At 46.4% G+C, this 26,512-nt stretch overlaps 1 protein-coding gene across 2 annotated transcripts; it reads right to left on the bottom strand.

The window, feature by feature from the left end:
* Nucleotides 1-7,309: 7,309 nt before the first annotated feature.
* znf219 (zinc finger protein 219) lies at nt 7,310-23,432 on the bottom strand. Of its 2 annotated transcripts, XM_069707943.1 has the most exons (5): nt 23,304-23,432; nt 13,708-13,792; nt 11,004-13,470; nt 10,652-10,798; nt 7,310-8,643 (listed from the first exon to the last, which is right to left on the bottom strand). In XM_069707943.1, exons 3-5 carry the CDS (start codon nt 13,465-13,467, stop codon nt 7,472-7,474), a joined length of 3,783 nt encoding a protein of 1,260 aa, XP_069564044.1. In that variant the 5' UTR covers nt 13,468-13,470; nt 13,708-13,792; nt 23,304-23,432; the 3' UTR covers nt 7,310-7,471. The 2 variants fall into 2 exon arrangements, with proteins under 2 accessions (XP_069564044.1, XP_069564045.1); XM_069707944.1 differs by lacking the exon at nt 10,652-10,798.
* Nucleotides 23,433-26,512: the final 3,080 nt, after the last annotated feature.

Here is a 26,512-nt window from a genome sequence, read left to right as displayed (position 1 = left end):
CGGAGTGCAATGACACGGTTTTAAGTCAGGTGCAGATGTTGACACACCGGGTTTATATGATGGAGAGAGAGAGAGAGAGAGAGAGAGAGGGAAAAAAAAAAAAAGACCCCAGCGCGCAACAACAACAAAAATCAACTCAAGGAAGTGCACTTGTAGCCAGGCTGCGCCAAATGTTTAAAAAAAATAAAATAAAATAAAATAAAAAGAGAAGAAACTGATAGCGGCGAATAATGCTTCGTCCGCGTTGAGACTCACCTCACTCATGTTGGAGACGTTCTGCAGCAGAAGTGGACTTGAGTGTCTTCTCCGCGTTCAGTCCTTCAGAGCCGAAGCCACAGCGTAAAAAGAGTGCTGCAGTGTGTGTGCGCGCGTGTGTGTGTGTGTGTGTGTGTGTGTGTGTGTGTGTGTGTGTGTGTGTGTGTGTGTGTGTGTGTGGAGAGAGCGAGAGAGACACTGTGGAGGAATAAAGCGATAAAACAGCGGCGATGATGCTCCGAGGGGCGCGTGAAGCGGCGGGCTGACGGAGTGATGCTCTGCTCCGGTAGAGATGACGGAAGGAAGCTTCAGCGGCTGTAACGGTGCGGTTTATGGGCAACAGGAGCTCTCTCTCTCTCTCTCTCTCTCTCTCTCTCTCTCTCTCTCTCTCTCTCTCTCTCTCTCTCTCTCTCTCTCTCCTGTCTCGCTCTCTCCCTCTCTCTCTCTCTCTCCCTGTCTCGCTCTCTCCCTCTCTCTCGCTCTCTCCCTCTCTCTCGCTCTCTCCCTGTCTCTCTCTCTCTCCCTGTCTCTCTCTCCCTCTCTCTCTCGCTCTCTCTCTCTCTCTCTCCCTGTCTCTCTCTCTCCCTCTCTCTCTCCCTGTCTCTCTCTCCCTCCCTCTCTCTCTCTCTCTCCCTCTCTCTCTCTCCTCTCTCTCTCTCTCTCCCTGTCTCGCTCTCTCTCCCTCCCTCTCTCTCTCTCCCTCTCTCTCTCTCCCTCTCTCTCTCCCTCCCTCTCTCTCTCTCTGTCTCTCTCTCCCTCTCCCTGTCTCTCTCTCCCTCCCTCTCTCTCTCTCCCTGTCTCTGTCTCTCTCTCTCCCTCTCTCTCCCTGTCTCTCTCTCTCTCTCTCTCTCTCTCTCCCTGTCTCTCTCTCCCTGTCTCGCCCACTTAGTCTCAGCCAGTCACCAGGGAGCAGACTATTGCCCTAGTACAGGGATGTAGGCTAATAGGTACATAATAATACGGCCAACCCTGGAGCATTTAGCTCTGCCTCGCGCGGAATAGTGTTAATTGACGTTTTAGATTTATTGTCTTTTACTTTGAAAACACACCCGGGCCCATTTAGCCCGCGCAGACACGAGTGTCCTATAATTTAACAAAATAAAAGACATGGAAGTGCACTTTTTTCAATAAACTTTTCGCTGTCGTAGTACAGCGATTCGATTTTCTACACCTGCAGTTTTGCAGTCAATTTAAATTAGCATGTGATTTCCTGTCTGGCTTTTCAAAATAAATCCAGTTTTCTAAAGCACAAGAACAGAATATTCCGTATGTAATATGATTTGTTTGTTTGTTGCACCTTTGATGGGATACTTGTAGATATACAGTACGAATTTGAGGTATTTTCTTTTTTAAGTTACAAGTTTTTACAATTTTATTTTGAAGGAACTAAATACATCCGGTTTTGTGAAAACGTTCTGCTGACTTTACCGGAGTTAATCTGCATTTCTGTGCAACCAAACTTGAATTAGTTTTACACATCAACTAGTAGCTTGTCATAGTTTAATCGATGTAATTACATTTTAGCGTCATTTGAAAATGACCTCATTTGAGTTTATGGGGTTGACCAGTAGGCAGAGATGGTTGGTTACAGTCAGAATGAGGTTGAGATAAAGTTCAGACACGTTTATTCCTCACTCTATAGTCCCAGGCTTTGGAAATCTAATGCCAACTCTATTCAACCCTGTTATAAATGTCTCCACTAGGTGGGGCTGCTGCGTCAAATATAATCAGCTGATACACTGCCTCTGATTTGAGATTTCAAAACCTCTCTAAACCCTTTTCACTTGCAGATAAACGAAGTCAAATAATTAACCAGTGAATGTAAACACGCACATAATTCAAATGCTTCTTAACGTTTACAAGAAGGGACAGTCGGGTTATCAGGACTCGACTTACTGACGGAATAAATAAGTAATTTAACCTACGCGCTATAAAATAAAAATAAAAGAGTCACTTGTAAACATTTTCCAATTTACCATGATAGTTGATAAGAATCTAAAGAAACAGCCCAAATGGCTGAACTATATCCGGATCTTTTAAATTCAGACAGCCTAACGTCGTCGTGTCTCATTTCTTACTTGCCAGCAGCTTCGTGTCAAAAGAGGGGTTTTTTTTTTTTAATGAAACATCACCAGCCAAAGCAAAGCCTCTACTCTTCTACAGCCCAGTCTGTAGGTTCAAGCGGTCAAGACTCCAGCAACACTTACACCGCGTGGAGCAACTTTAAACATCAGACCAACGGACCACATGGCTCGTGGCTTTTCATTCGGCGTAAACGTTGTTATTATCCACATCGATCCCCGTTGTTGACCCCGAAGAACGCCACGAGCCGAAACGCGTTGGTCTGATATGAAAGCTGTTCCACAAACTGCAGGTGTTGCTGGAGATTTGACCGCTTGTAGATTCTTGTGAATCCGTCCTTCCGCCGAGACAAAAACGTTGGGATCCACTAATGCAGAGCACGAATGAACCCGTGGATAATAAGCGTGCGTCCTCCGATTTCTAACACTGCCTGTAACTTAGTTATTCACCTTTTCCAGGTCATTTGAGATCATTTTTTTGACCTTAAAATGTTCAACTTGTCTGCAGTGCTGCTCATGTCCACAGGAGGGCTCTCTTTTCAACAAAGTAGTTTTCCTTTCTGGGAATCAGGGACTGTAGATTGAGGCCAGTTCGCTCCGAAGCGTCTTAAACTTCCCTCAACATAAACACTCAATCTTACAAACACGTATTAATCACATCAAATGTACAGTATTGAAACCTAAAAGAGAAAGTGCATCCTGGACAGACAAAACAAAAGAGACACGGGGTAATTTGTTTGTGTTTATTTATTTCTAATGTGTTTTATTTTTATTTTTTTTGTATTTTTTTTTGTATCTGTCCACAAAGTTATATTAGTCACTACTATGTTAGGTCAGTTTTCCCTCACTGCAATGGCAGTCAACTACACAAGAGCCCAAACCCAGCGTGGCCCCCTCAACCTCGCAACCATTTGTCCTTTTTTAAATTTTTTTTTTTTACAAAAACGCTTGAAAAATAACCGCACTCGCATAAGTACGACAAGCTTGATCCGATACCCATTAAATTATAATCGTAACCTTTCTGCGACGTACTCTGATTCACAATCAGAAGGGTAAGGGGCCGTTTGTAAATCACAAGAGAGCGAATCCACACACCCCTCTTCCCCCCAAACAACAACAACAACAACAACAAAAAACACGTGCAAAACATAAAAGGGATTATTTCGATTTGCGGGGAATTTTGTAACTTTTCTCACGACGAACTGGAGGATGCTTCGTTTCTTTGAAGACAGTTTGTGAAACGGCGAGCTCACCCTTTGCTTTGCGAACAATTTAATCAACGTCTAATTAGATGCTTCTGACAAAAACAAAAACAAAAACGTGGAGTTGCACTTTAAAATGCTGAAGTACACGGGGAAAGTGATAATTACATTTTGGTTCGGGAACTATTTCATCTCCGAAAAATTCCCCACCGTGGCTGAACAGGCGTTTGACGTAATATCACTTCTTAAAGGGAAACCAGCATCTCCAGAAATGCGCCCCTCAGTATCGGGCGGTTAGCCATCTCCATCTTTGGAGAAGCGTAAAGGTGCATTTCACCAGTTTTCTAGACCCCCTTGATAGACGCGCGCTGGAAACGACTTCCCGTCGTGCCGAAGCGCCCTCGTGTTTGTCCAACTCGGACTGAATTGGTAAAAGAAGTTCCATTTTCTCTCAACTCCGACTAAAACCTTCAACAGAATAAAAAAAAAAATGATTCCCTCGAGTGCTGCTTCAGTCGTTTCAAAGAGAATTTTTTTTTTTCCTTTCTGTGCGGTAAATTTGGAAATGGAGTTTTGAGTCGTAGGTTTTACATTCAAATCTTCAGAGAAGTGCGCTGCTTAGACAAAAGGTTTACTTTGAAAACATGTCATCGCCGAGGGACTTTTTTTTTTTTTTTTTTTCCTTTCCGCGATTAGACATCTGCGATGATTGGCAGGCCGTTTTATTCCCGTCTGCCAGCGGGAGGAGTTGAAGGGACCATCACTCAAGTTTGTGCTCTCTTTAAAAAAAACACAACATCTCTAGTGCTATCTGTACAACATTCAACAACACAGTTCTGTTTTTTTGTTTTTTTTGTAGTGTTTTTTTGTTTTTTGTTTTTTTTTCAACCATAATGTCAAAACAATAATACTTATCATTATAAGAGCATTTTTCCATCTCAACGGCATTGAACAAACACCACACAAACTGAAATGAAAATCTAATAAAGGCCTCAATACCAGATAGTACACGTCACCTTCGAGTGGTGCTAAGAGAGAGACAGTTTACAGACGAGGTGGTGGGAGGGCGGGGGGGGGGGGGGCACGGAGGAAGAGGAAGAGCAAGCATGAGAGGGCAAAGAGAGAGAGGGGGGGGGGGTTGTCAAGTTTAACCATGTTTTAGTGTCACATCGGACATGTTTTGGCACCTCATGAGATTAAATACAAGATTCATTAGTCTTAGATTTGGGCTTTGGTTTACCGAGGGTTAGTATTAAGACCAAAAGTAGTCCAACCCTACATCTACAGTGATTTTTTTTTTTTTTTTTTTTTTTTTTTTTTTACTCATCTAAGGGTTAGGTAGTCCATTCTTGCAAGAGTCTAGCCATGCTAGAGGGTAAAAATAAGGCCTAGTGACCTTGTTTAAGGCCTAACAGGCCTGAACCCCCCCCCCACCCACCCCAAGAGACAGAGAGAGGGGTCAGGAGATACAGCAAGAGACATGAGAAAAAGATGAGGAAAATGGGCTGATGTGATGAAGAGAAGAGGAAGAGGAAAAGGGGAGGGAAGTGGGAAGGACAGAAAGAGAGAGTGTGTCGATATAGGCTAAGTGCTTTTGGTGAGTTTTACAAAATACACCAGGAAGTGCTTGAAACAGAAGGCACGGTGGCATTGACAGTAGTTGTTAAAGGAGACACCACTAAGGGACTTTCACTACAGAACTCATAAGGTGCTCTAAAAAAAAAAAAAAAAGAACTTAAAGACACATTAATGCACGTTAAAGTGTGGCTGCAATCATAGAATACCCCATCGAATGTAGTCCAAGGAGATAAATAGTGGTTTTAAACCAGACTAAGTGGATATTAATGTCTCACATTCATCTTTTTTTCTTTTTCATAAATATACCTTCAAAACCACGAGAGTTTATAATAAGATTGTTGTTGTTTTTTTGTTTTTTTTTAGTTTTTCGATGTGTTTGATATATCCACACACAAAAAAAACGCACTTTGATTTTGAACTTTCTTTAACAACCAGTTCGGCGGTTGGATGTTTGACGCACTGACCCACCTAATCGAAAAGGTTTTTGCTAATCGCCGGGGTAAATCTAACAAAACCACACACTTCACACGTTCTTTAAAAAAAGAAGGACAACAGAAAGTGACAACTGCCATTGAAAAAAAATAACGTTTGGTCTATCGATAAAGTCAAAATCAAAAACAACTACTTTGGGAACTCAAACCTTGCACAGTGCTCTGTATAGACATTCCAACTAGTCTTAGCTCACAAACATTATAATCAATATTACCTATATTGATAACCTTTTTCCGTAAGCATCTGGAAATGAAAATAAACAAAAGTCTGCTGCTTTTTTGTTTTTGTTTTTTCTTCTCATCTTTACAAAAGCTACACATATTCTACTGGGATGTCTATGCATTTGTTAGTTTTTTAATAATTACTCCTACCATTGTCTTTTCTTTTCTTATAAAAAAAAAAAAAAAAAAAAAAGAAGAAGAAGAAGAAGAGAGGGAATCTACTCATCTAAGACACCATAAACCCAAGAGTACAGTTTGTTTCTCAGGTTTAGTCCTGTCTGGCAGCGGTACTGCTTTCTTTTTCGCTCTCTACCTTGTATCTTCTCTCCTGTGGAGGAAAAAAAAAAAAAAAAAAAATGTAAATGTTTTTTTTCTTTTTGCGACACAGTCTCAGTCTCTTTAAAACAATGTGTCAGCTGATTGTGTTCAGGAGCTCGAGCCTCGTCGCCCCTACGAGAGCGTAAACGCTGCGTTTCGCCCGCTTCCGCGCATTTACGATGACCTTGAGTTGCCTTGGCAACCCCAACCCGCATTCGCTACCATTGTAAACACTGAATAATGAACCCATTTCTTCTTTTTTTTTTTTTTTTTTTTTTTCGCTCAGCCTTTGATTTTTCACCACATATTTCATCTACTTTTTTTTTTTGTTGTTGTTCTTTTCGAGCCGAGCCGCAAACAGCTACAGTCTGTGTCAAGGACATTTACGCTATGATGTAGCATTTCTTTTACAACTTAACTATTCACAACACCCTAGAACCACTTTTAACAAATATATTGTACTTAAATTGCTTTAAACTGTATATTCAGATAAAATGAATGACCTATCAGCCTCGACGGGCAGGAATACCGGAGAGTCTCTCGACAACATACATGAACAGGCACTAACTGAAAAAAAAAAAAAAAAAAAAAAAATATTACAAACTTTTCTTTCTGGACAGTCATCGAGATTTCTGACAAACAAGGCAGTGATACATAGTTGAAGGAAAAGCACACGGCCTGCAGCAGTCACCTCGCGCCTTAACGTAATGCCAAACAGCTGAGCCGAGGTTTTGCTTGAAATTTCTCCAGACTGAACTTCCCTCCGTGTACGTGTCGCGCTTCGAGGAGGAACCTGAAGCCGAAGGTGTCAGTCGGGAGAGCATCTCTTCACAGCTGGCTTTGACTTGGTCGGTGTAGTAGTCTGGGATGCACAGTCCATAATTAGTGAGGAGCAAATGCACGACTCTGGAATGATGCCCGCGTTTCTTTCATTTATCAAAATGGAGATCATCTTAAAAATCATCCATCTTGGAGTGAAGCTTGAAAAGAAAATAGAAAAAAAAGTGGCCTACAAAATCCCAAAAAGATGCATCCAACCTCTTTTTTTTTTTTTTTTACAGGAATTTTAGTGTATTTTTGTGGAGGACCACACAGTCAGAACTCAAGTAGACAAATAATGTCGGAGGAAACATCACAGCTGTGGGGTTTGTTTTTTTTTCCCCCCTCTCAAACATCGGTTTTCATGACTCCTCGTGTCTTTCCCAAAAAAATGAAGCTATGAAGGGGCGAAAACTTCATTTAACCGTGAACCCCTTTTTCTCTCTGCAGCGCTTCCTCACCTTTCTTCAAAATCTGTGGCAGAACGGTGTCATTCAACAGGCTTTTAATCTGTTAAGACTCTTTCCTCCTCTCCCACCATGTGGTTGGGGCTCAGGGCCGGTGAAAGAGCGAGGGACATCCTCAGATCCTGGTCTTGTGAATCCTCCAGACTGCTGTTCTCCTCAAAGTCCTCCTCTTGGTCTTCTCTCTCCACCTCCATGTTCCCCTGGAGCGCCGGACTGCGTCTTGCGCGCTTTGACGCCGAGGCCATGGAGTCCGGGTGGTCCAGAGCGTCGTCCAGATGTTCGGCCGTGTGCTCAGAGAGACCGTTGAGGGTCTGGGCCTGAGTCGAGGACCATTCCCCCAGGGGGGCCTGGGACTCGTTCACGTGCCTCCATATTGTCAGAGGGTCGATGTCGGAGCGATCGGTCCGCGGCTTGGTGGCCTTTGGGGTGCCATCCTCATCCATGATGGTGGAAAAGCCTCTTTTGCGCCTGGACTTACTGGTGTGGTTGACCTGCAGATGCATGGCCATCAGTTCGGCCGACGACGTGCGGAACGGGCAGAACAAACACTGGCTCAGTTGGACCTCCGTCGAACTGTCCCCTCCGCCATCGCCGCCAACTCCTTCGCCGACACTCATGAGTCCGTCCTCCTCCGGCCCTCCGAGGCCAGGCGAGGTGCGGCGGGACAGATCCAGGGGTTCAAACCCGCCCTCGTGAGTCGAAGGCGCCGGTCTTTCGTTGTCGCTCGACGGCTGAACCATTCGGCTCGTCGTGAGGGGCTTACGCCGGGACACTTTAGGGGCCTTCGGCGGGGGAGACTCCCTGATCCAGCCTCCTTCCATTCCACCTTGGTAAAGAGCCCCCATCACGCCGGACAGATACCTGTACTGGGTCTCCAGGTCGACATCCCTTAGAGCGGCCAAGGCCTTCCGATGCTCCCGCTGGTCGGGAAGCCCGAGCAGCCAGGACTGCTGGCCGGGCCGAGAGGTGGACGTGTCGGTGGGGCCTCGGTTGACCGGACAGTGATTGAGTTGAGATCGTCGCTGCTTGGCCAGTCCAGAGGTTCCGGAGGTCAGGCTGTTGATTGTGGAGGTGAGAGCGGAGGGGGAGGAGCCGGAGGCGGCGGATAAGGCGTTGCGCTGCTCCCTGTGGTGCCGCTGCAGGTGGTACTTCAGCGAGCCAGACTGAGTACCCGCGTAGTCACAGTGGGGGCATTTGTAGGGTCTTTCACCTGGAGAAAAGAGGAGTCAGACGTTTAGATTGGATGGATCTTATTGGCCACATGGTATACTTTTAGCATCTTACAATGCGTCGTCCACAAACGGAACGAAAACAAACTGGGGGTGGCCGCAAGGTGAGCGGTTCGATCCCCGGTTCCTACTGTCCTTATGCTTAAGTGTCCTTTGGGCAAAACACTGAACCCCAAGTTGCTGCTGATGGCCGGCGAGGTTCTTGTAAATGTTTGGGTGAAAGGCTAAATGGTGCTTTGGGACGCTAAGGTGATAAAGACAAACTTGCCTTTAGTCTGAACCATTTTGCTAAATTAGATACAGATGTGAAGTTCACTGTTTTAAGGGCAAGTTTTCAAAAGTCTAATTGGCTTTGATTGATAGATAAAAAAATTAAAATAAAAATAAAAAAGCAATGGCTGCCTGGATAGGTCAAAATATTCATTCAATAATCTAATAACCTTCAGCATTTACTATAAAATGGCCAGCAGTTATAGTCAACAAGCTATCTCATCAGCGATCATCTCAGTTGAGCTGTAGTTACACATTTCAAAGGAAGATGGCAGTATTTCATTACTGATTAGACATTACACAGCTGGAAAAGATAGAGCGGATGATGTTGCACATCAACAGCAGGAAACATATGAAAAGCATAAATGATCTTATTCACCTTAACGAAAAACAGATCCCACATGAAGAGCACAGCTCTGGCGATGAATACAGATTCACATGCAAATGCATGAACAGTTGAATTTTTTTTTTTTTTTTGTTGCCGAAGCTAAAAGTAATGATGGTGTAAAAGTCTCGAGGGGTAATGATATTCTCAAGAGAGCATTATCATAATTTGATACCATCGCTTAAATCACTGACCATGTGGTAATCACTTGATGGCACAGAAGCAGCAGTGTATGAGAAAAAGAGCTGTATGTGATCGTGACAAAATATAAAAGCGATGTGATAAGTCCCGACAGCCACAGAGAAGTAATGACGATGGCAACGCTAAAGAGACTTTACTGAGTGCATTCTGGCCACTGTCTTACTGCGAGGACTTGGATGTGCTCCAGTTACCAGCTGCTGGTGGTTGGTGGCGTCTCCAAAATGGAAGAAGGGGTTTTAATTTTGATCAAATACATCAAGCGAAGGCAAATAATAAAAAAAATAAAAAATAAAAATAAAAAAAAGACGATGCTGATAAAGTCTTATGAATATGGATCGTTAATTAAGAGCGTGAGTGAGTGCTGTGAAAGATCCCAATTTTCATTAAAGTCCTACTTACTTGCTACCAGACAGTCAGCATGAGGGTTTTTGGTTTTTTTTGGTCTTAAAAACCTGGAAATTATTGGGGTATTATGCGTCTCTCTCCTGCAGTCACAATAATTTAAAAAAGAGTATTGGTGGTAAATTTAAGGGAAGCAATTACGGGTTCTTTTCATCAAACAAACACAAAAAGATTAAGCACAAGAAATCTGAGCAAATGCTGTATTTAATTTCATAACGATGATGAAATAATAAAAACTTTGCCGAACCCTTTTTCATGTTGCAGAATTTTGAAGTATCCGGATCAAATTCGCGAAAATGCTGTTTAATTAGGGAACAAAAACGTGTTTTGTTTTGGGTTTTTTTACCTTTTATTGAGGTTAAGGTTACAGGCAAGTGAGAGAAGTGAGCTATTTCCCAGTTTTAATCCCTGGAGTGGCTTGATTTAAAAAAAAATATATATATATATATTATTTTTTTCCTCAGAAACTACTGTTAATATACGCTCGAGCAAGGCACTTAAGCAGGAGTTGCTCCAGTGGAGCCGCTCGGTTGCCGGCAGTAGAAGGGCTATGATTAGCGCTGGCCAGCTCTCTGGGGTGAATGTGTAAAAAAGAAAAAAAAAAAAAAAAAGGTAGTTCTGCAAAAGAGAGGATGCTCAATGAGACCTTTCCAGGGATTTATAAAGGTTTTGTTTTTTTTTTAATAAAAAAAAAGTAACTGCGGTTTGTTAAACTCACAGCAGTGTCTCACCTGTGTGAACTCTCAGGTGCACTTTGAGATGGTGTGAAGAGCGAAAGGCTTTGCCACAGTAGGGGCAGTCTTTTATTCCCCTACCGCGCACTCGCTCCCTGGTGGAAACTGAAGGTATGGAAGAGACTGCTGTCAAGCCATTTTCTCCTGCAAGTGGAGAAAGAGGTGGGAAAAATGTAACGCTAGCAGCTGGTGCGAAAGGCCCCGAGAGAGCTTCTATTTACAACGCAAAAGCAGTCTGAAAATAATATACTCTTGTCATATAAAAAAAAAAAAAAAAAAAAAAAACGCCATTACATGCGAGAAAACAAACACAGCCCAAAAGACAAAATAGAAAAAGCAGATGTGATACCTTTGAAGCTTGAGATGACGGAGTGAAACCCTGTCGCCGCGCCTGCTTGGGATCCACTGCTGCTCAGCTTGGATTCCTGTCTAACTTCTCCCATTTGTTGGGATCCACCGCCGTGGAGCTGAGCTTCCTGTCTGACTTCGCCGCCGCCGCCTCCTCTTCCGAGCCCGGCGCCTCTGCGGCCGCCGCCGCCGCTCCTCTCCTCCTCGCCGCCGCCGCCGCCTCCTTTCTGGGGCCTCTGAGTGTGAACGCGAGCATGAACCACCACCTGCTGCAGGCTGCGGAATAGCTTTCCACAGTCCGGGCATTCCCACGGTCCCCCCGTACCTCCGGTCTCCTCTCTTGGATCGAGGCCTCCGAGGTAGGCTCTGACTTGGTCGGCCTCGGTGATCACAGAACTTCGACCCGGGCCTCGCTGGCCGTGCTGCTGGCCTCGCTGATGGGGCCTCTGCTGCTGCTGCTGCTGCTGCTGCTGCTGTTGCTGCTGCTGCTGCTGTTGCTGCTGTTGCTGTTGCTGCTGCTGCTGCTGTTGCTGCTGCTGCTGCTGCTGAGCGACCGCCAGGCTGCGAGCCACCAGCTGCCACCAGGTGGCCTGGTCCCCTCCTTCTGACATGGTCGCTGTAGATTCACCTGTGCCCCCTCCTCTAGTTGTGCCCCCTCCTCTTCCCGGGTCCCCTCCTCCTGAGCTACCACCACCACCACCACCATTTCCCATCTCTGCCACTTGAGCAACTGCTTGAAGTCTTTCCATGCAGCTGGCGCCGCTGCCATCACTGGGCAAGCCCAGATAGCCAAGGATGGCTGACTTGCTCAAGCCCATCCCAATCCCACCTCCAGTTTCCCTGTCTAATCTTCCTTGTCCACCTCTACCGCCGCCTCCTCGCTGGGCCAGAAGGAGGCTGGAGTAGAGGGCGTTGAGATTACTGGCAGAGCCCTTGGAGTCAGCACCTCCTGGCCCCCCAGCGGCTCCCAGCCCAGCTTTTAGGCCGAGCTTGTTGAGATGAACCTTCATGTGGTTTTTGAGGAACCAGGGCTCCTTGAAGCCACGGCCGCAGACCTGGCACTTGTGGTCCAAGGAGTCCTTGTGCTTTCGCATGTGTCCCTTCAGGAACCAAGACTGGGTAAACCGCTGGCCACAAGTCTCACAACGAAACGCTGGCAGCGTGGGGGACGCGGCGGCGGCGGCGGCGGACGTCGTCTGAGGGTTACTTGGGGTCGGGGCCGGGGTGTGGGTCGGGGTGGGCACCGGGGTGTCGGGGGTGGCAATGATGGGCCTGGAATTGAAGGCCGGCGGCAGGGCAGGTACCTCAGGGGAAGGGTGGCACTCCTGCAAGTGAGACGCCAGGCTCTCTTCTTGGCTGGCAGAGAAAGGACAAAGAGTGCATTTATACGGGTTGTGGAGAATGCGAACGTGGCGCGCCAACTCCGAAGCCGTGCGGAATTTTCCCTTGCAGGCATGACAGCGAAACGTGGGCGCTATTGAAGCAGATACTCCCTCCGCGATGGCGGAAGAATAGGGAGAGGTCAAAGGAACAGGGTCCTCTGTCAGCGGCGGGGTCAAGGGCGTGCTGTCGTCCAGTAAGAAGTTTGGGCTCTGCTCCGTCTGCAGGCCTTCGTCCAGACCTTTGACCTCGCCGTTGACATCCTCCTCCTCCTCTGTGAGATGCTGGATGAGAGTCCCCGGCAGTAAGCGCTGGTTCGAGTGACTTCTGTGATTCGGGATCAGGTCTTTGTGATTCTGCTGGATTTTGACGTGCTGCTTCAGGGGAGCCGAGGGGAGCCCGGACCGGTACAGGGCCGAAGCGCGGCGGTCGCGGTCCAGACTGTGAGCTCGCGCGTGGAGAGACAAGATGCTTTGGAATCGGAATCTCTTCCCGCACACGTGACAGGGAAACCTGAGCGCAGGCCCCGACGAGGCCCCTCCCGCTCCAGGTATCGCCCGGGTGACCGTCTCCTTCTGGAACAGCTGGAGGTCAAGCTCGTCGTTGCAGTGTCCACTCTGTCCCGAGGAGAGGGCGAGCTCCAGGGCGCCGTAGCCGAGCAACGGCGCCGACGGCGTGTCCGGGGGAGAGGAGTCCAAGCAGGGGCTGCATCCAGCTTCCTGTCCCCCTCCTCCTGGGAACAAAGCCACCGCTGGGGTCGGGGACGGAGGGACTCCATCCAGCCCTTCCTCGTCCTCGTCCTCGTCCTCGTCCTCGTCCTCGTCTTCATCGACACCGGGGTGGTGGTTGTTATCGTCGTCCTCGTGCAGGGGGAAGGGAGAGAGGGGGAAATAAGGCGCGGTGTCCGGGCTCCGGGGGGAGGGGTCGTCGGGGCTGAGGACCGGCAGGACGACGGGGCTGCCGGGGAGCGAGAGCTGGGCGTGCGGAGAGGAGGCCCGGGGGCTGTGGTCCAGAGACGGCAGTGTTGGGGGAGACTGGGGCTGCTCACAAGAAAGAGACAACACACACTCTGGCGGAGAATCCATCCTCTGTCGGCACAAAACGGACACCGAGAGAGAGAGACAGAGACAGAGACAGAGAGAGAGAGACAGTGAGTGACTGTGACGACTCGAGAGAAGTTTAAAAAAAAAAAAACAACTCCAGAAAAGGTTAAATTTGCATGTTTTGCGTAATTATCTCGAACCGTAAGAATACTTTGACCGGCTCTCCTTTAAAACAACACAAATATAGCGTTTGTGCGCGTACGGGAACGGCAGCACACTCACCAGCAGTGTGTGGGATGTTATGCCATTCTTCAGGGTCTCGGCTGAGGGGCGACGCTCTTCTGTGGCAGCCTCCTCCTTTAATTTTCTGGGGACAAAGATGAATCCAATGAGCGCATGATGACAAAAACGCACACGTCTCGTTTGCAATTAAAAATCAAACAATTACAGCGCTTGGTGTCGTCGGCAGTTTAAAAAAAAATAAAAGAAATAATACATTTTTTTAAAAAGCACATTATTGAAGCTGTTATCCATCTACAGATTTTCTTTTTTTTTTTTTTTTTTTTTTTTTTTCATTAACCCGGATTAAAAGCCGTTTGCTCTTTAAATGCGTTCTGTCACAAATGCTAATAGCAAAGAATCATATGCACATCCATTACAGCACCGTGTTGAATGTGCGTTTTAATGTATGTACGTGTTTAGTACAAAGCAGATCCTTATTTCATCTGCGTTTTCCTCTTCGGTCTGCGTGGGCTCGCTCGCGTGCGCTTTAATGTGTAACAGGTGTGCACCTGTTCTGCCTCCTGCGCGCGCTCACAATAGACTCCAGCATACTGTTAGCACATATGGGATGATTAGCCGGAGTGTGAGTGTGCATCGGTGTGTGTCTCTGTGTGTGTGTGTGTGTGTGTGTGTGTGTGTGTGTGTGTGTGTGTGTGTGTGTGTGTGTGTGTGTGTGTGTGTGTGTGTGGTTTTTTTTTAGGCGTTAAGGGCACCACCACAGGACATGGACTGTCCCAAACAGGATGGGCGCGCAATGTTTTGACTTCCCCACACGCCCTTCCTGCACACTCATACAGTAGCAGGTTTTTCCTTTTTTTTCCTTTTTGCTTAAATCCCGACTGTACACACACACACACACACACACACACACACACACACACAGAGTATGGCTCCACTTAAGCTCAACGATATTCACCCAATCTGCTGCGTGGGTGTGGTGGCATTCGCCCATACATTGCTTAGTCATGGTTACTTGCTGGAGTAATTTCCAAATAAGGCTCATTGTGGTCTGACTGTAGCACCAGATAACGGGAGTCAGCTGAAACGTAAACTGTGATATACGGCGTATTTGATCACACGAGCGGGGTTTTTTGGGGGGTTTTTTTGGCAAGCGGACGCACTCACACGCCCAAAATATTTGGAGCGCGCAGCAGTTTGCGTCGGGTCGACCGGATTTATGCACATAGGCTTGTTTTTGTCCGTCGTTTGGTGGCGTTGAGAAGCAGCGGCCGGGCGCCCACAACAAAACAAAAGGTCATAAATCAATGTGGCAAAAAGACACCAACAATGGCACATCTGTGTTCGCAGGTGTGTCACGCACATACGTGTTTGCGTGATCTGTTGGATTTGAATGTCTGTGTGTGTGTGTGTGTGTGTGTGTGTGTGTGTGTGTGTGTGTGTGTGTGTGTGTGTGTGTGTGTGTGTGTGTGTGTGTGTGTGTGTGTGTGTGTGTGTGTGTGTGTGTGTGTGTGTGTGTGACTGAGCCCGGATGACAAAGAGATTCTCATGTAGCCAGTTGACATTTTAGCTCAGCTATGACTCACAGGGATATCACACCATATCAATCACGTAAACACACAACCACAGACGCACACTCACACAGACTCCCTTCTTAATCCACCATTATTGTTCTTCCTCTCCCTTTTCTGTCGTCCTTTCTCTCCCCGATTCATACTTCTCCCATCCCCCTCTCTCTTTCTCTCTCGCTCCCTCCCTCTGTCTATTATTCACTAATTTTCTTTCATTCTCTCTCTCTCTCTCTCTCCCTCTCTCTGTTTTTTCTCTCTCCTGCAGAGTTGCCAGTTGGCAGCGTGCCAGGGAATGCTGATATCAGCTGGTAGATTGGGCCCTGCCAACATGGCGAAGAGCACAGAAATGAGAAAGGAAGCAGACAGAGAGAAAGAGAAAGAGAAAGAGAGAAGAGGAATACAGTGTGCAGTTACAAACTGGGCAGCGTTGAAACTAACAAAAAAAAAAAAAACATGGTCAGAAGCCATGTGAATGACAACGATTTCGTTCGATGGCCAACGTGGTGTTTGAGGGGGTTAAAGGATGGCAGGGGAGGGGAAAAAAAAAAAAAATGTAAAAACAGAGACATGCTGGAACAGAGGGAAGCAGAGAAATCAGAGTAATGGAGTGGCAGGCTGTGGCATAACATGAAGAGAACAACAGATTTAAAGATCGTTTCAAAAGTCAACACAGAAATATTCACAGGGAGAGAGAGAGAGAGAGAGAGAGAGAGAGAGGCAGGCAAGCGGGAAAGGAAGAGAAAGAGGCAGAGTGGCTATCTGAATGTATCTGCAGCACTGTTAAGTCTGATGGCATTATCATATGAATATCAGCATCACCATGCATTGTTGCAGCGTGACGGCGGTGGTCACCAACCACCGGCCCCCCGTCAAGCCAATAAAGACAAAAATTTGGATAGATGGAGAGAGGGAGATAAGGTGCTGCAAAGGATGCAGGGAAAAAATGTGTGTGTGTGTGTGTGTGTGTGTGTGTGTGTGTGTGTGTGTGTGTGTGTGTGTGTGTGTGTGTGTGTGTGTGTGTGTGTGTGTGTGTGTGTGTGTGTGTGTGTGTTGGGGTTGGGGAGAGGGGGAGCAATCAGATTGGAAATCAGGTGGAGCAGAAGCACTTAAAAAGGCCAGGTGCAAAAAACGAACCCAAGAAACGCAGTCACACTAACGACAAATGCGATCCATACCCCCCACCCCCACCCCGTGTTCCAACCCCCACCCCCTCACACACACCCCCCCCCCCAAAAAAACACAACAGCACCCGGAGCAACGGGGCGGGGTGCAGGTACGAGAGGTGTCAGTCATGAAGGATGCGAGGACGTGCGCGGCGCTACTTCTTGCGCAAGGGAGGAGAAACCGGATGATTTTAAAAGTGCATCGCGGAAAAGCATATTCGATGTCAGGTGAGATGCATGTTGAGGGGGGGGGGGGGGACGAACAAAAAAAGATTTCTCTTGAACTTTTGCCGATTTTTTGTTGTTGTTTTTGTTTGTGTTTCTTTTCTTATTTCCGGCTTTTTTTTTTTTCTTTCCCCTCTGACCCTGACATTTTTTTTTTTTTTTTTAATCATTATTTTTTTTGCAGCGTTCGCGTCGGGGTGTAATGACATTGCAATTCGCTCGGTAATGACAGCTTAAAAGCATATCGTTGTTGTGTTAAGCCTCGCCGCGATGTTGTCATTACAGTAATTACAGCGTAACTTTGTGGGCACGGAGATGACTGATTTCAAGTGCTGAATTCACTGGAAATTAGTTTTTATCACCCCGGTCAGTGTGTTGACTTTTTTTTTTTTTTTTTTTTTTGTGCCTTCAACCATTAAGAAAAGAAAAAAAAACAACAAAAAAAAAACACAAAACGGCCATTGTTTAAATACTGCCACAAGGTGTGTGTCGAGGGGGGTTGGTGGGGAGGTGGTGGTGGTGGTGAGGGGGAGGGGGGGGTGCTGAGTCATACATCACATCCCTGATAAATAGCGTAGTTGCCAAGGGAGTAGGAGCACAATATGTTCAGACAAGTTTATTTGTGTCTGTGCGGTGGTGGTGGTGGTGGTGGTGGTGGTGCTGTGCGGGGGTGGCGGTGGTGGGTGGTGGTGGTGGGGGGAGGTGGGCGGGTTGATCTCATTGTGTAAATATCCACAGCTTTATAGTGCAGCCAAGTCGGTGCAGGTTCCTGCACGCCGGCGAGCTGCACGTCTTAATTGTAAATATCAGGGCGTGAACACCTTTTACTTTTCGTAACGGTGTGTGTGGGCAGGAAGTGCAATGCCTCCTTTAGTTTTACGTTAATGAGTGTGTCGCTGTTTTTTTTTTTTTCCCTCAATCTTTTTATAGCTGCTCGCGGTTTGTACAATTTGGTCCGTCGGCTCTTTAGCGTTCGCGACGGTTCGCTTCGCGCGCCATCTAAGGCAAAACCGCCAAAATGTTTCTTGACCTTCGGTGACCTCTCGAGGGATCTCGTCCTGCAGGAACAGCTACCTTGGAGTTGTTTTTTTTTTTTTTTAATAATCTGAGCATGTGTGTGTGTGTGTGTGTGTTGTTGTTGTTGTTTTTTTTCCTCTCCCCGCACGCCCTCATCTACGTGTCTAAAAATAGACATCCGCGAGGTCTCGAGGCCTCGGGGCCCCCGAAGCAAAGTCCACGTCTCCAGGCCCGTCGGCATGCGGCTCCCCGCTCGGGGTGAGCGCCTGTACGAGAGACTGACCGCAACAAATGTTTTAAAATGTGTGTGTGAAAGAGAAGATGAGTGACTGGGAGAGAGAGAGAGAGAGAGAGAAAGCGAGAGCGAGAGAGGGGGAAGTCCGCTCTCTGTGGTACAGAATAATTCGGCCCTGTGGTTTTTATCACGCGGTCACGTGGCGAACTTCCCCAACAGACGGTATTCATTTCCTTTACTTCACCTTTCCCTGAACTCCCCCCCCCACACACACACACACACACACTCTCGCACACACACACACACACACACACACTCTCGCACACACACACACTCTGCTTCGCTGCTAACTTCTGCCTGCCTGCCTGGCTGGCTGGCGCGCTCCCCCTCGTCTTCAGCGGCGATAACGGGGTGAAAGTCTCCGAGGATGGAAGTCGTGGGTTTGCTCCTTCAGATGAATGTTTTCCTTTACGTGTCGTTTTTTTTTTTTTTTTGTCGTTTTGGTCCGAGAACGGAAGCGAAATGATTCCCTTCGGCCTCCGGAAGCTAAACCTGACATGCGGCTGACCTTTTTGACAAGATCACTTTTGAGGAGGGTGAAGAAAAAAGCGGCCCGTCCTTCTCATCTCTTTCTAAACCGGGTGGAGGCCACCTCAGCAAAATCCTCGCGAAGAAGCGTTTTCCCGCCTTCATGTTGCGACCGCCTCCGCTCTTTTTTTTTTTTTTTTCTCTACCCCTCGCCACTTCACTTCTCCTCCTCCACACCTCTTCATCCCCCCTCTTGAGCTTTTCCTCCTTCTCTTTTTCTTGAATGAATTCCTCCTCCGGCTGACGCACTCCCGACTCGCGGCGGCGGCGGCGCGGCGGCAGGTCTGAGCGAGCGCGCGTCGTCTCCGACGTTGGAAACATCACGGCGACTCGTGCGACGCCCGCCGCGTCTAAACCGATGAGCGAGACTTGACTCATCTGATTTAGGATTACGAGATTGAAAGCCTTAAAAAGAAGAATCGGTCGGGGCATTTAAAATCACCCGACGTTCTTCTTAAAAGGCTTATCCGTGCACACCAAGGACCACCTGCTGGGAGGGAGCCATCACGTATCCTACAGGTGACCCAAAAAAAAAACACCCACCTGATGAGTTTTTTTGGGTGTTTTTGTGGGATTTGTTTTTTTTTTTAACCCTTATCATGAATCGAAATCTATCCCTGATACCTGTCAATCAAATCACGACTATTCGTCCGAAAACCTTTCCTCCCCCGTCCCCCGTCCCGTGCGACGCCCTCGTCTCGTCGGTGTCCTTGAGCGAGACACCCACTACCCACGAGCCCCCCCCCCGGGGGGTGCTGACCCTACACCGCGACCTCCTTGTGGAATTTGTGTCTCACATATATCCGACATGTGAACACATCGAGGAGCCTCGCTGTGGAACAAAAAACAGCAGCTGTAAAGTAGTAATAGGTTGATTCTGTATTGGCTCTGGGGAAATTTGAGGAGGATGTGTTCTCTTTCTGAGCTGGAAGCGCACTCGGTTACACTGTAAGTGCATGTATATATAATATGTGTGTGCGCGAGAGAGAGAGAGGTGTCAATATTTGAATCGACACCTCTCGGTGGGATTTTGTGCTCAAGGGCACCTTGAGGTAACTTTCTTTGTCCGTGGGAGGCGAGCCTAAAGGTGAGGATCTAATCGGGAAGAAGGACGCTGTAGGTCAGCTCAGTCGGCCTCCGCAGGGAATCATTATTTAAATACGAGGACAAGTGGTACAGAACTGCCCGGGAGGCGTTTAACGTGCGCTCAAGCTGCTGAAACGGACTAAAAGTGACAGAAAAGTTGTGGAGTTGATCTGAGGGGCGAAGCTTTCTGCGACACGCCGGACCGACGGCTCCGTGAAGCGCTAAACATGGTTTCGGCTGCTGGTTCTGGAAACTTATAAAAAAAAAAAAAAAAGAAACTCCTGTAACACGAGCTTTTGTTTGACTTTGCCGTTTTAAATCACGGCAGAGGCCTTCCGTGACCTTCTTTACTGCCGGAAAAAAAAAGAAGAAGAAAGAAAAGACATTATGCTTCGATACATTCAAACCTGTACAGCAGGGAAACCGAACCTGCTCAATTCCACAGCTGAAAAAAAAAAAAAAAAAAGCATTTCAAACCGGTCTGCAAACTCGACGCCAAGTGGCAAAAGTAGCGTACTATTTAAGAGCCTAATGCTCTAAATACACACTAATCCTGAGCAGCCAGCAGAACTCTCAACAGTCTCAAAATGTCACAATGCAGTAGATTCTCCCTAACTGAGGGCAAGCAGGTGCCTCTCCCGCAGCGCACTAATGACCCAATTATATCAATCAGAAGCCTTGATTGGTGCTACACTCCTCTCCCTTTTACTCTCTCTCCCTCTGTCTCTCCGTCGCGTTCCCAAGAGCCACCTGGATGGCGTGTATGTGCCCCTTCGAGTACAGTACAGTATGTACAAAGATGGGAAGTAGGCGGCATTGATGGTGGCGGAGGAGGAGGAGGAGGAGGAGGAGGAGGATACTACTTGAGCACAACAAGCAGACAGAGGTCTGAATGAAGCAGAAACCATTAGAGCCTTTTTAATGTTGGCCCAGTGTTTTATATTCAAGTACAGCTGGTTCCTGAGGAAATCACCATCTCGGATCCAGAAAGCGAGACAACCTGTAGATGTGCGGGGAGGGGAGGGGAGGGGAGGGGAGGGCAGGGGGCGGTGGGGGGGTAGAGGTACTTTTTTTTTTCCGACCGAGGGGTGATTATCTTTATGTTTTTAGATAAAGATAACATTAAAAGTGTTTGCGTTATTAGTTGTTAATCAAGCCCGGACGGGGAGAGGGAGCTTCAGTGATCAGAAAAAGTCACTCTTGGGGGTGATAATCAAAAGAAAAGCACTCATTTCGGATCCGTTTTCTGATTGTTCTGTTTCTTCAGCTTTTATTTTGTTAAAAGTAGATTTTTTTTTTTTTTTTTTTTTTTTAAGTTAATTAGTTTCAAGGTTTAAAAAACGTCCAAATAAAAGGAAATAATAAAAAATAAAAAAAAGATTAAGTAAAAGAGAGTTTAAGGATCCTCCAAAAAAAAAAAAAAACAACATCCCTGATTATAGGACATGCAGGCAATGTCAACCTACTTCCACTATGCACACGCTCTCAAGAGTGTGACATTTTGGGTGGATGTAAAAATAGGGCATTTCAGGATCCCCAAACATATTCCATTGGATATAGAAAAGGCGACGGGAGTGTCTTCGGTCAACCCAGATGACACGTCTGCGCCTTATCTCAAGAGGAATTTCCTCCTCGCCCCTATGATGTGCGTCAATAACGTGCAACCATTTTCAGTACGCTCTTTCCCCTCTTCTCTCTCGCGGCCATCTCAATTAGAGGCACATTAATGAAATAAATAACCATCAACAAACAATGCACTAATAAACACCCCCCCCCCCTCCACCGTCCACGCGCGCGCGCGCGCCGAAATGAGATTAACCCTGCTCGCAGATGGTGTTCGCGCACGATCCACACCAAAAAAAAAAAAAACCAAAAAAACGCGATTAAAAATCATAAACAGTGCAGGATGTAGTTTGGAGAAGTCGGGGGTGGCGCGTGTGTGTCATGTCAGCCCCATCTATCGCGCTCTCCCCTGCTCCATTTTGTTCTTAAATTTTCTATACAAAAGATTAAGGGAGGGGAAAAAGACGAGTGAGCGAGCGGGGAGAGGACGGCAGGAAAAAAAAAAAAAAAAAAAAAAAGTGCCATCATGGATTTCATCTTGAAATCCTCTGCCAATCTCCCACCGACATCAGTCCCAGAAAAGCGACATCACGTCCGAAAGAAAAAAAACAACAACAACCACACAGGCGTTTTAAAAAAAAGAAACAACAACAACAAAAACAACCTACACACATTAAAAACCGGTAACTTGTCTTTTACGGAGCACAATTCTTTTTTTTTTTTTTTTTGGGCAACACGCGTTTTGCAGACACACACACACACACACACACACACACACACACACGGCGACACGCCACACTTGCTATGCTACTTTTCTGAGCTTCCATTACACCGGAGGTGATGTTAGGACAAGTAAACGGATTGTAGTAAACACATTGTAGTGAAAAGGTAGCGGGGGAGTACGCCGATTTTATTATTTTTTTTTTTAAAGCTCTATTCCCGTCGGCGGATGCGTTCTCTTTTCTTTTTTTTTTTTTTTTTGCGCATATCCCCACATTGGAAGTGATCCCGAAAACAACGCACTTACACACACAATGCCTAATGTGAGTCCAACAAAAGAATTTAGTCGAGCTTAATCGCGTCTACCTACGAAATAACGCGTTGTAAATCAACTTGATAACGTGCAAAAAAATAAATAAATACACTTTTACGCCTGGACAATATGTCTGCGGCTTATCGAAAATCCTCCGTTACGCACCGAGAACTTGTTCCTCTTTTTTATGAAAGCGACTACTTTTTTTTTTTTTTTTTTTTTTTTTTTTTTTTTGGGGTAGTCGTTTCTTTTCGGAGGTTAAAGAGGAAAAGAAGAGCAGCCACATTTCTAATAATTTTTTTTTTTTTTTTTTTTTTAAACTGCCTCGCGTGGATAGCCCCCCCCCCCCCTCCTTCACCCTCAACCCCCCCTCCCCCCCCACCAAAAAAAAAAATAAAAAAAAAATAAGTGCTAGCTGACGAGAGGAACTTGGTTGAAGTTACGTGAATTTTTGAAATCCATCTTTTGAAAGCACTCCGAGTGACTTTTCGTGCACTTGCAACCATTTTAAAAGTCGCGTTTCATTTCGGGTCGACTTTGCCGAATCGACTTGTTTTAACTGTTCCGCCCGGGAGTGTTTCTCCTCAACTGTGCAGCGGGAACGGTGCATTTCTCCGCTTTTATTTTTGTCATGTCACGGCTTTGTAGCGCGAGGGGGTTTTGAAAGCTCGGGTGCATGTCGGCCACGCGCGCCAACAACATACACCGGCTTACATACATGACACACACACACACACGTTAAAGTGGTCCGGAGCGCGCGGTTACATACATGCTCCGGTGCCAATCACTCACATGCGAGCGCACACGCGCGCGCGCGCACACACACACACACACACACACACGTTCAGACGGCCCGAACGGCGAAATTATTATAATTTTTTTTTCTCCAAAAGCGGCGAAATAAAACACATCAACAACTATGTTGGCCATTATCCCGTGTGTTGCTCGTGGAGGAAAAAAAAAAAAAAAAGAAAGAAAGAAAGAAAAAGGGCAACAACAGTCGCAGTAAATTCACCAATTTTTTGGAAATGTTTCATCACCGGTGTTTCACGCCGCCACGCATAAAAGTGTATATGTAAACATAGTGGTAGATAAAATTCAACTAGATAAAGGAAGATATCGGATATACGTTGAAAGTAAAGACTCAGTGTACTTACGGGAGAGGCGGCGAGGAGATTAATGACACGACACGTCATGATTACGTTTCACTTGAATTAAATACATTACGAGTTGGGAAAAAAATGGAAATCAGGGTTGTATACAAGCATACGCCGTTTCCCCCTCCCTCCTCCCTCCGTTTGGTCACCCTCTCTCTCTCTCTCTCTCTCTCCCTCCCTCCCTCCCTCACTCTCTCCTCCTCCTTCTCCCTTTCTTCTCCTTCTCCCCTTCTCTCCTTTCTTCTTCTTCGTGCATTTTTTTTTCCCATTTATTGTACAGGAGTGAGTGAATAGGGCAAAGCAAAAAAAAAAAAAAAAAAAAAAGAAGAAGGAGAAGTGGGAGGGAGAGTGATGTAGGTTGGAAATGTTAATTATAATCTCAGCACGGGCACCATTTTACAACGCTGTCATCTCTTCACATTTGTATCCTAAATATGGCATCTGGGGTGGCGGGTGGCTGACAGTTATAGAGACTTTTTTTGGGGGGGGTGGGGGGGCGGGAGGGGGGGAGAGAAGAAGAAAAAGAAGAAGAGGAAGAAAAGTTTAGCAGAGATTGAAGTGTGATAAAAGTGGTGACAGGGGCAAAGAGGCAGACTAAGTGTTTGTGGTGGGCCTCCCCGGAAGCACATGGCCCTGAGTGAGGATGGGAAGAAACAACAGTGCACATATTTGGATGTTCCCAACATAAGGCTGGCTTACCCAAAGGAGTCCCTCAGGAGGTTCGCAAGGGGCCAAAACAGCAAAAGTAGCAGCAAGGAAGAGCACGCTGTAAAAGCACACAATCAGTTTTACAAAATAAAAGCCCTGCGGTCAAAACTGGACTTCCACTTCAAAATAAGCAAAGCGTTGCTGGTGAATTGAACCGCAGCATTCAAAAATACAAAATAAGTCATTTCTGTTTGCTTTTGTACATCTTTCAGATGCCAATAATAGCTTAAGTTGGAGCAGGTGCACATCTCCAACCCGTGAACCAACAACAACGCAATTTGCATAAATAAGTATCCGCATCATTCATTTGTCATGTCACGGATGGGATGCAGTTATTTTGGAGTGCTTCCCGAATGTCTCCTGTGATGACATGTATGTGTCGCAGGCCGTAAACTGTGCTTTTTATATTTCCCTTTGAACTGCCAAGTATCTGCCTCTCAGAAGTCCTCCACTTGCTCACAGCACTGGTGTTTCTTCTTCAGAAAAACAATGTGTATTTCTAAACGGGGGACTATTAGAAGCGACTATTTGCTGTCACGCTGTAGAATTTATTATTATTATTATTACTATTATTATTATAATGTAGAATTTAGGTTCACCGATCATTTTTCCCTGCAATTTCAGTGCGAGCTTTTAATGCCTTTAAACTGAAACTTTAAGCTCTTTTTGATCTCGTGCTGTTTAAAGTCGAGCTTCTCCACTCCATCGCAACCGTGTCCGTTTACACATTCACACCTTTTATGAGCCAAAATATTGTAGATATGCAGGTTGATTCTCCAAATACGTCCTCAGTAGACCCGGTTACAATATTTCTGTCAGCTGATGAAGGCGTTTCACCGACTCGCTCTCCGGAGACCGTTTTGTATAGAAGTCGGAGGAACACATCGTCTTCCACGCATGCGAGCAGGAAGTTATAACTTGATATGGTCCCGTGACATTTTAAACGGGTCACATGACATCGATACATTTTAGTCAAGACAATTATCTAAAAGTTGAATTTCTCGCCCCAGAGCCGACCGCGGCGCTTTTCGTCTGCTCCAAAAAAAGACTTGATGTGCAGGTTTTTTTACTTCAATTCAAACCGAAGCATCTGACTTTAAAGGCTCAACGCACCAACAATGAGAACAGTTCATCATAACCAGTAAATAACCATCAACTATTTAGTAAACTGTGTGCACATTCAGGTTTTTTTTTTTTCCATTTCAAAGACTCGGGATTGCTCGTAACACCAATCGAAGACTCGTTACGAACGGCTGTGATTTTTCATCTCGTTCACGAGGACCGGCGCTAATGATCCGCTGATTGACAGCGAGATAGGCCAATCGGGTCGTGTGTAAGCCTCGCTTAAGCAGTGAGCCGGAAGCTGAGCGAGTTAATCATATTTCGGCGGCTCCAGATGAAGCAGGCGGCCTCAGATCTCTGACAGATTTGTTAGGTGGCCAAAGAAGCGCCTTCTTCCACCTCCGGCAGACACACGGCGACGTCACGATCCAACCGCAATCATGTTTTTTTGTTTTTTGTTTTTTGTTTTTTACCACCTGATGAATATCGAATCTTTTCAGAAAAAAACAAAAGAGTTGATCTTGACTTTTGTTGATTTCCTTCACCAGTTAGCCTCTTAAACAATGACTTCAAGATAATCTAAAGCTCATCAGGGGAACAAATCCTGAATCTCCAGATATTCAAATACGACTCGTTTCAAAGGTTTAACCACGAGAGAACAACACGTCGCCGAGCTCACTTGGAAAAGCGAATTCTCGATGTATGTTGGTTTCAAGTTTCCGCATCAAATTTGTGGAAGCTGCACGTCGGTTCCCCCCCCCCCCCCCCCGAACTTGTGATGCCACAAAAATCCTGCTTTATGTCGCCGTGAGAGAAAACTTTCCATCTTCGGCAGTCGAGTGTCGAACATCCCAGTGCCGTAGCAACAAGTATCCGTTAAGCGGGAGGAGGGGCTTAAAAACCAAGACAATGAGCTGAAAGGACGTAAGACGGAGCTGTTTTATCGCTCTCGGCTTAAGAGACCACTTTGACGTTCGTCGGATTCGATCATATTATAAAACGTGTTGATTATTGCAGCTGGTTGTTGGGATGGAAAACGCCGCGACGGCGAGGATCGCTCCTCCGGTGTTCCCGGACAAGACGAGCGTGATTCTCATCCAACAACTTATGTAACATCCGATTCAACGCGCATCCCAGACTTGAACTCGGTTCATCTGGACTCGGGACACTGCTATTTAAACTTGAAGTGCCGTGATGGTCGGCCTTGAAAAAAAATAAAAATAACAACCGCACACACGCACCCGTTATTCCGACACGCCGGCTCTCGATTCAACTCGGACATATTCTCAGCTTCTGTCTGCCTCCCTTTTTCCGCTGCTGAAGGCCGAATTCCAAACTGGTGTTCAACTCTCCGAGTAAGTGGCCGGTGCACATCTCCGAGCGTGGAGTTTTAAGGGCAAACGACGACAACGACGGAAGATGGCAGAGAGTCAACGTGG

This window comes from Brachyistius frenatus, unplaced genomic scaffold (assembly GCF_029030835.1).
Source record: "Brachyistius frenatus isolate BFR_SWC_R1_liver_20210118 unplaced genomic scaffold, ASM2903083v1 Contig_73, whole genome shotgun sequence".
Lineage (NCBI taxonomy): Eukaryota > Metazoa > Chordata > Actinopteri > Embiotocidae > Brachyistius > Brachyistius frenatus.
The sequence above is the reverse complement of the archived record's forward strand: the minus strand, read 5'-3'. Positions and strand labels throughout refer to the sequence as shown.

Bases quoted from the DNA above. Each gene is read 5' to 3' on its own strand.
- znf219 (XM_069707943.1), bottom strand. From the start codon at position 13,467: ATGGATTCTCCGCCAGAGTGTGTGTTGTCTCTTTCTTGTGAGCAGCCC. The intron at 10,799-11,003 runs GTATCACATCTG...CTCCACTTGCAG, and splicing joins CGTCATCTCAAGCTTCAAAG to GAGAAAATGGCTTGACAGCA. The intron at 8,644-10,651 runs GTGAGACACTGC...TCTTTTCTCCAG, and splicing joins GCACCTGAGAGTTCACACAG to GTGAAAGACCCTACAAATGC.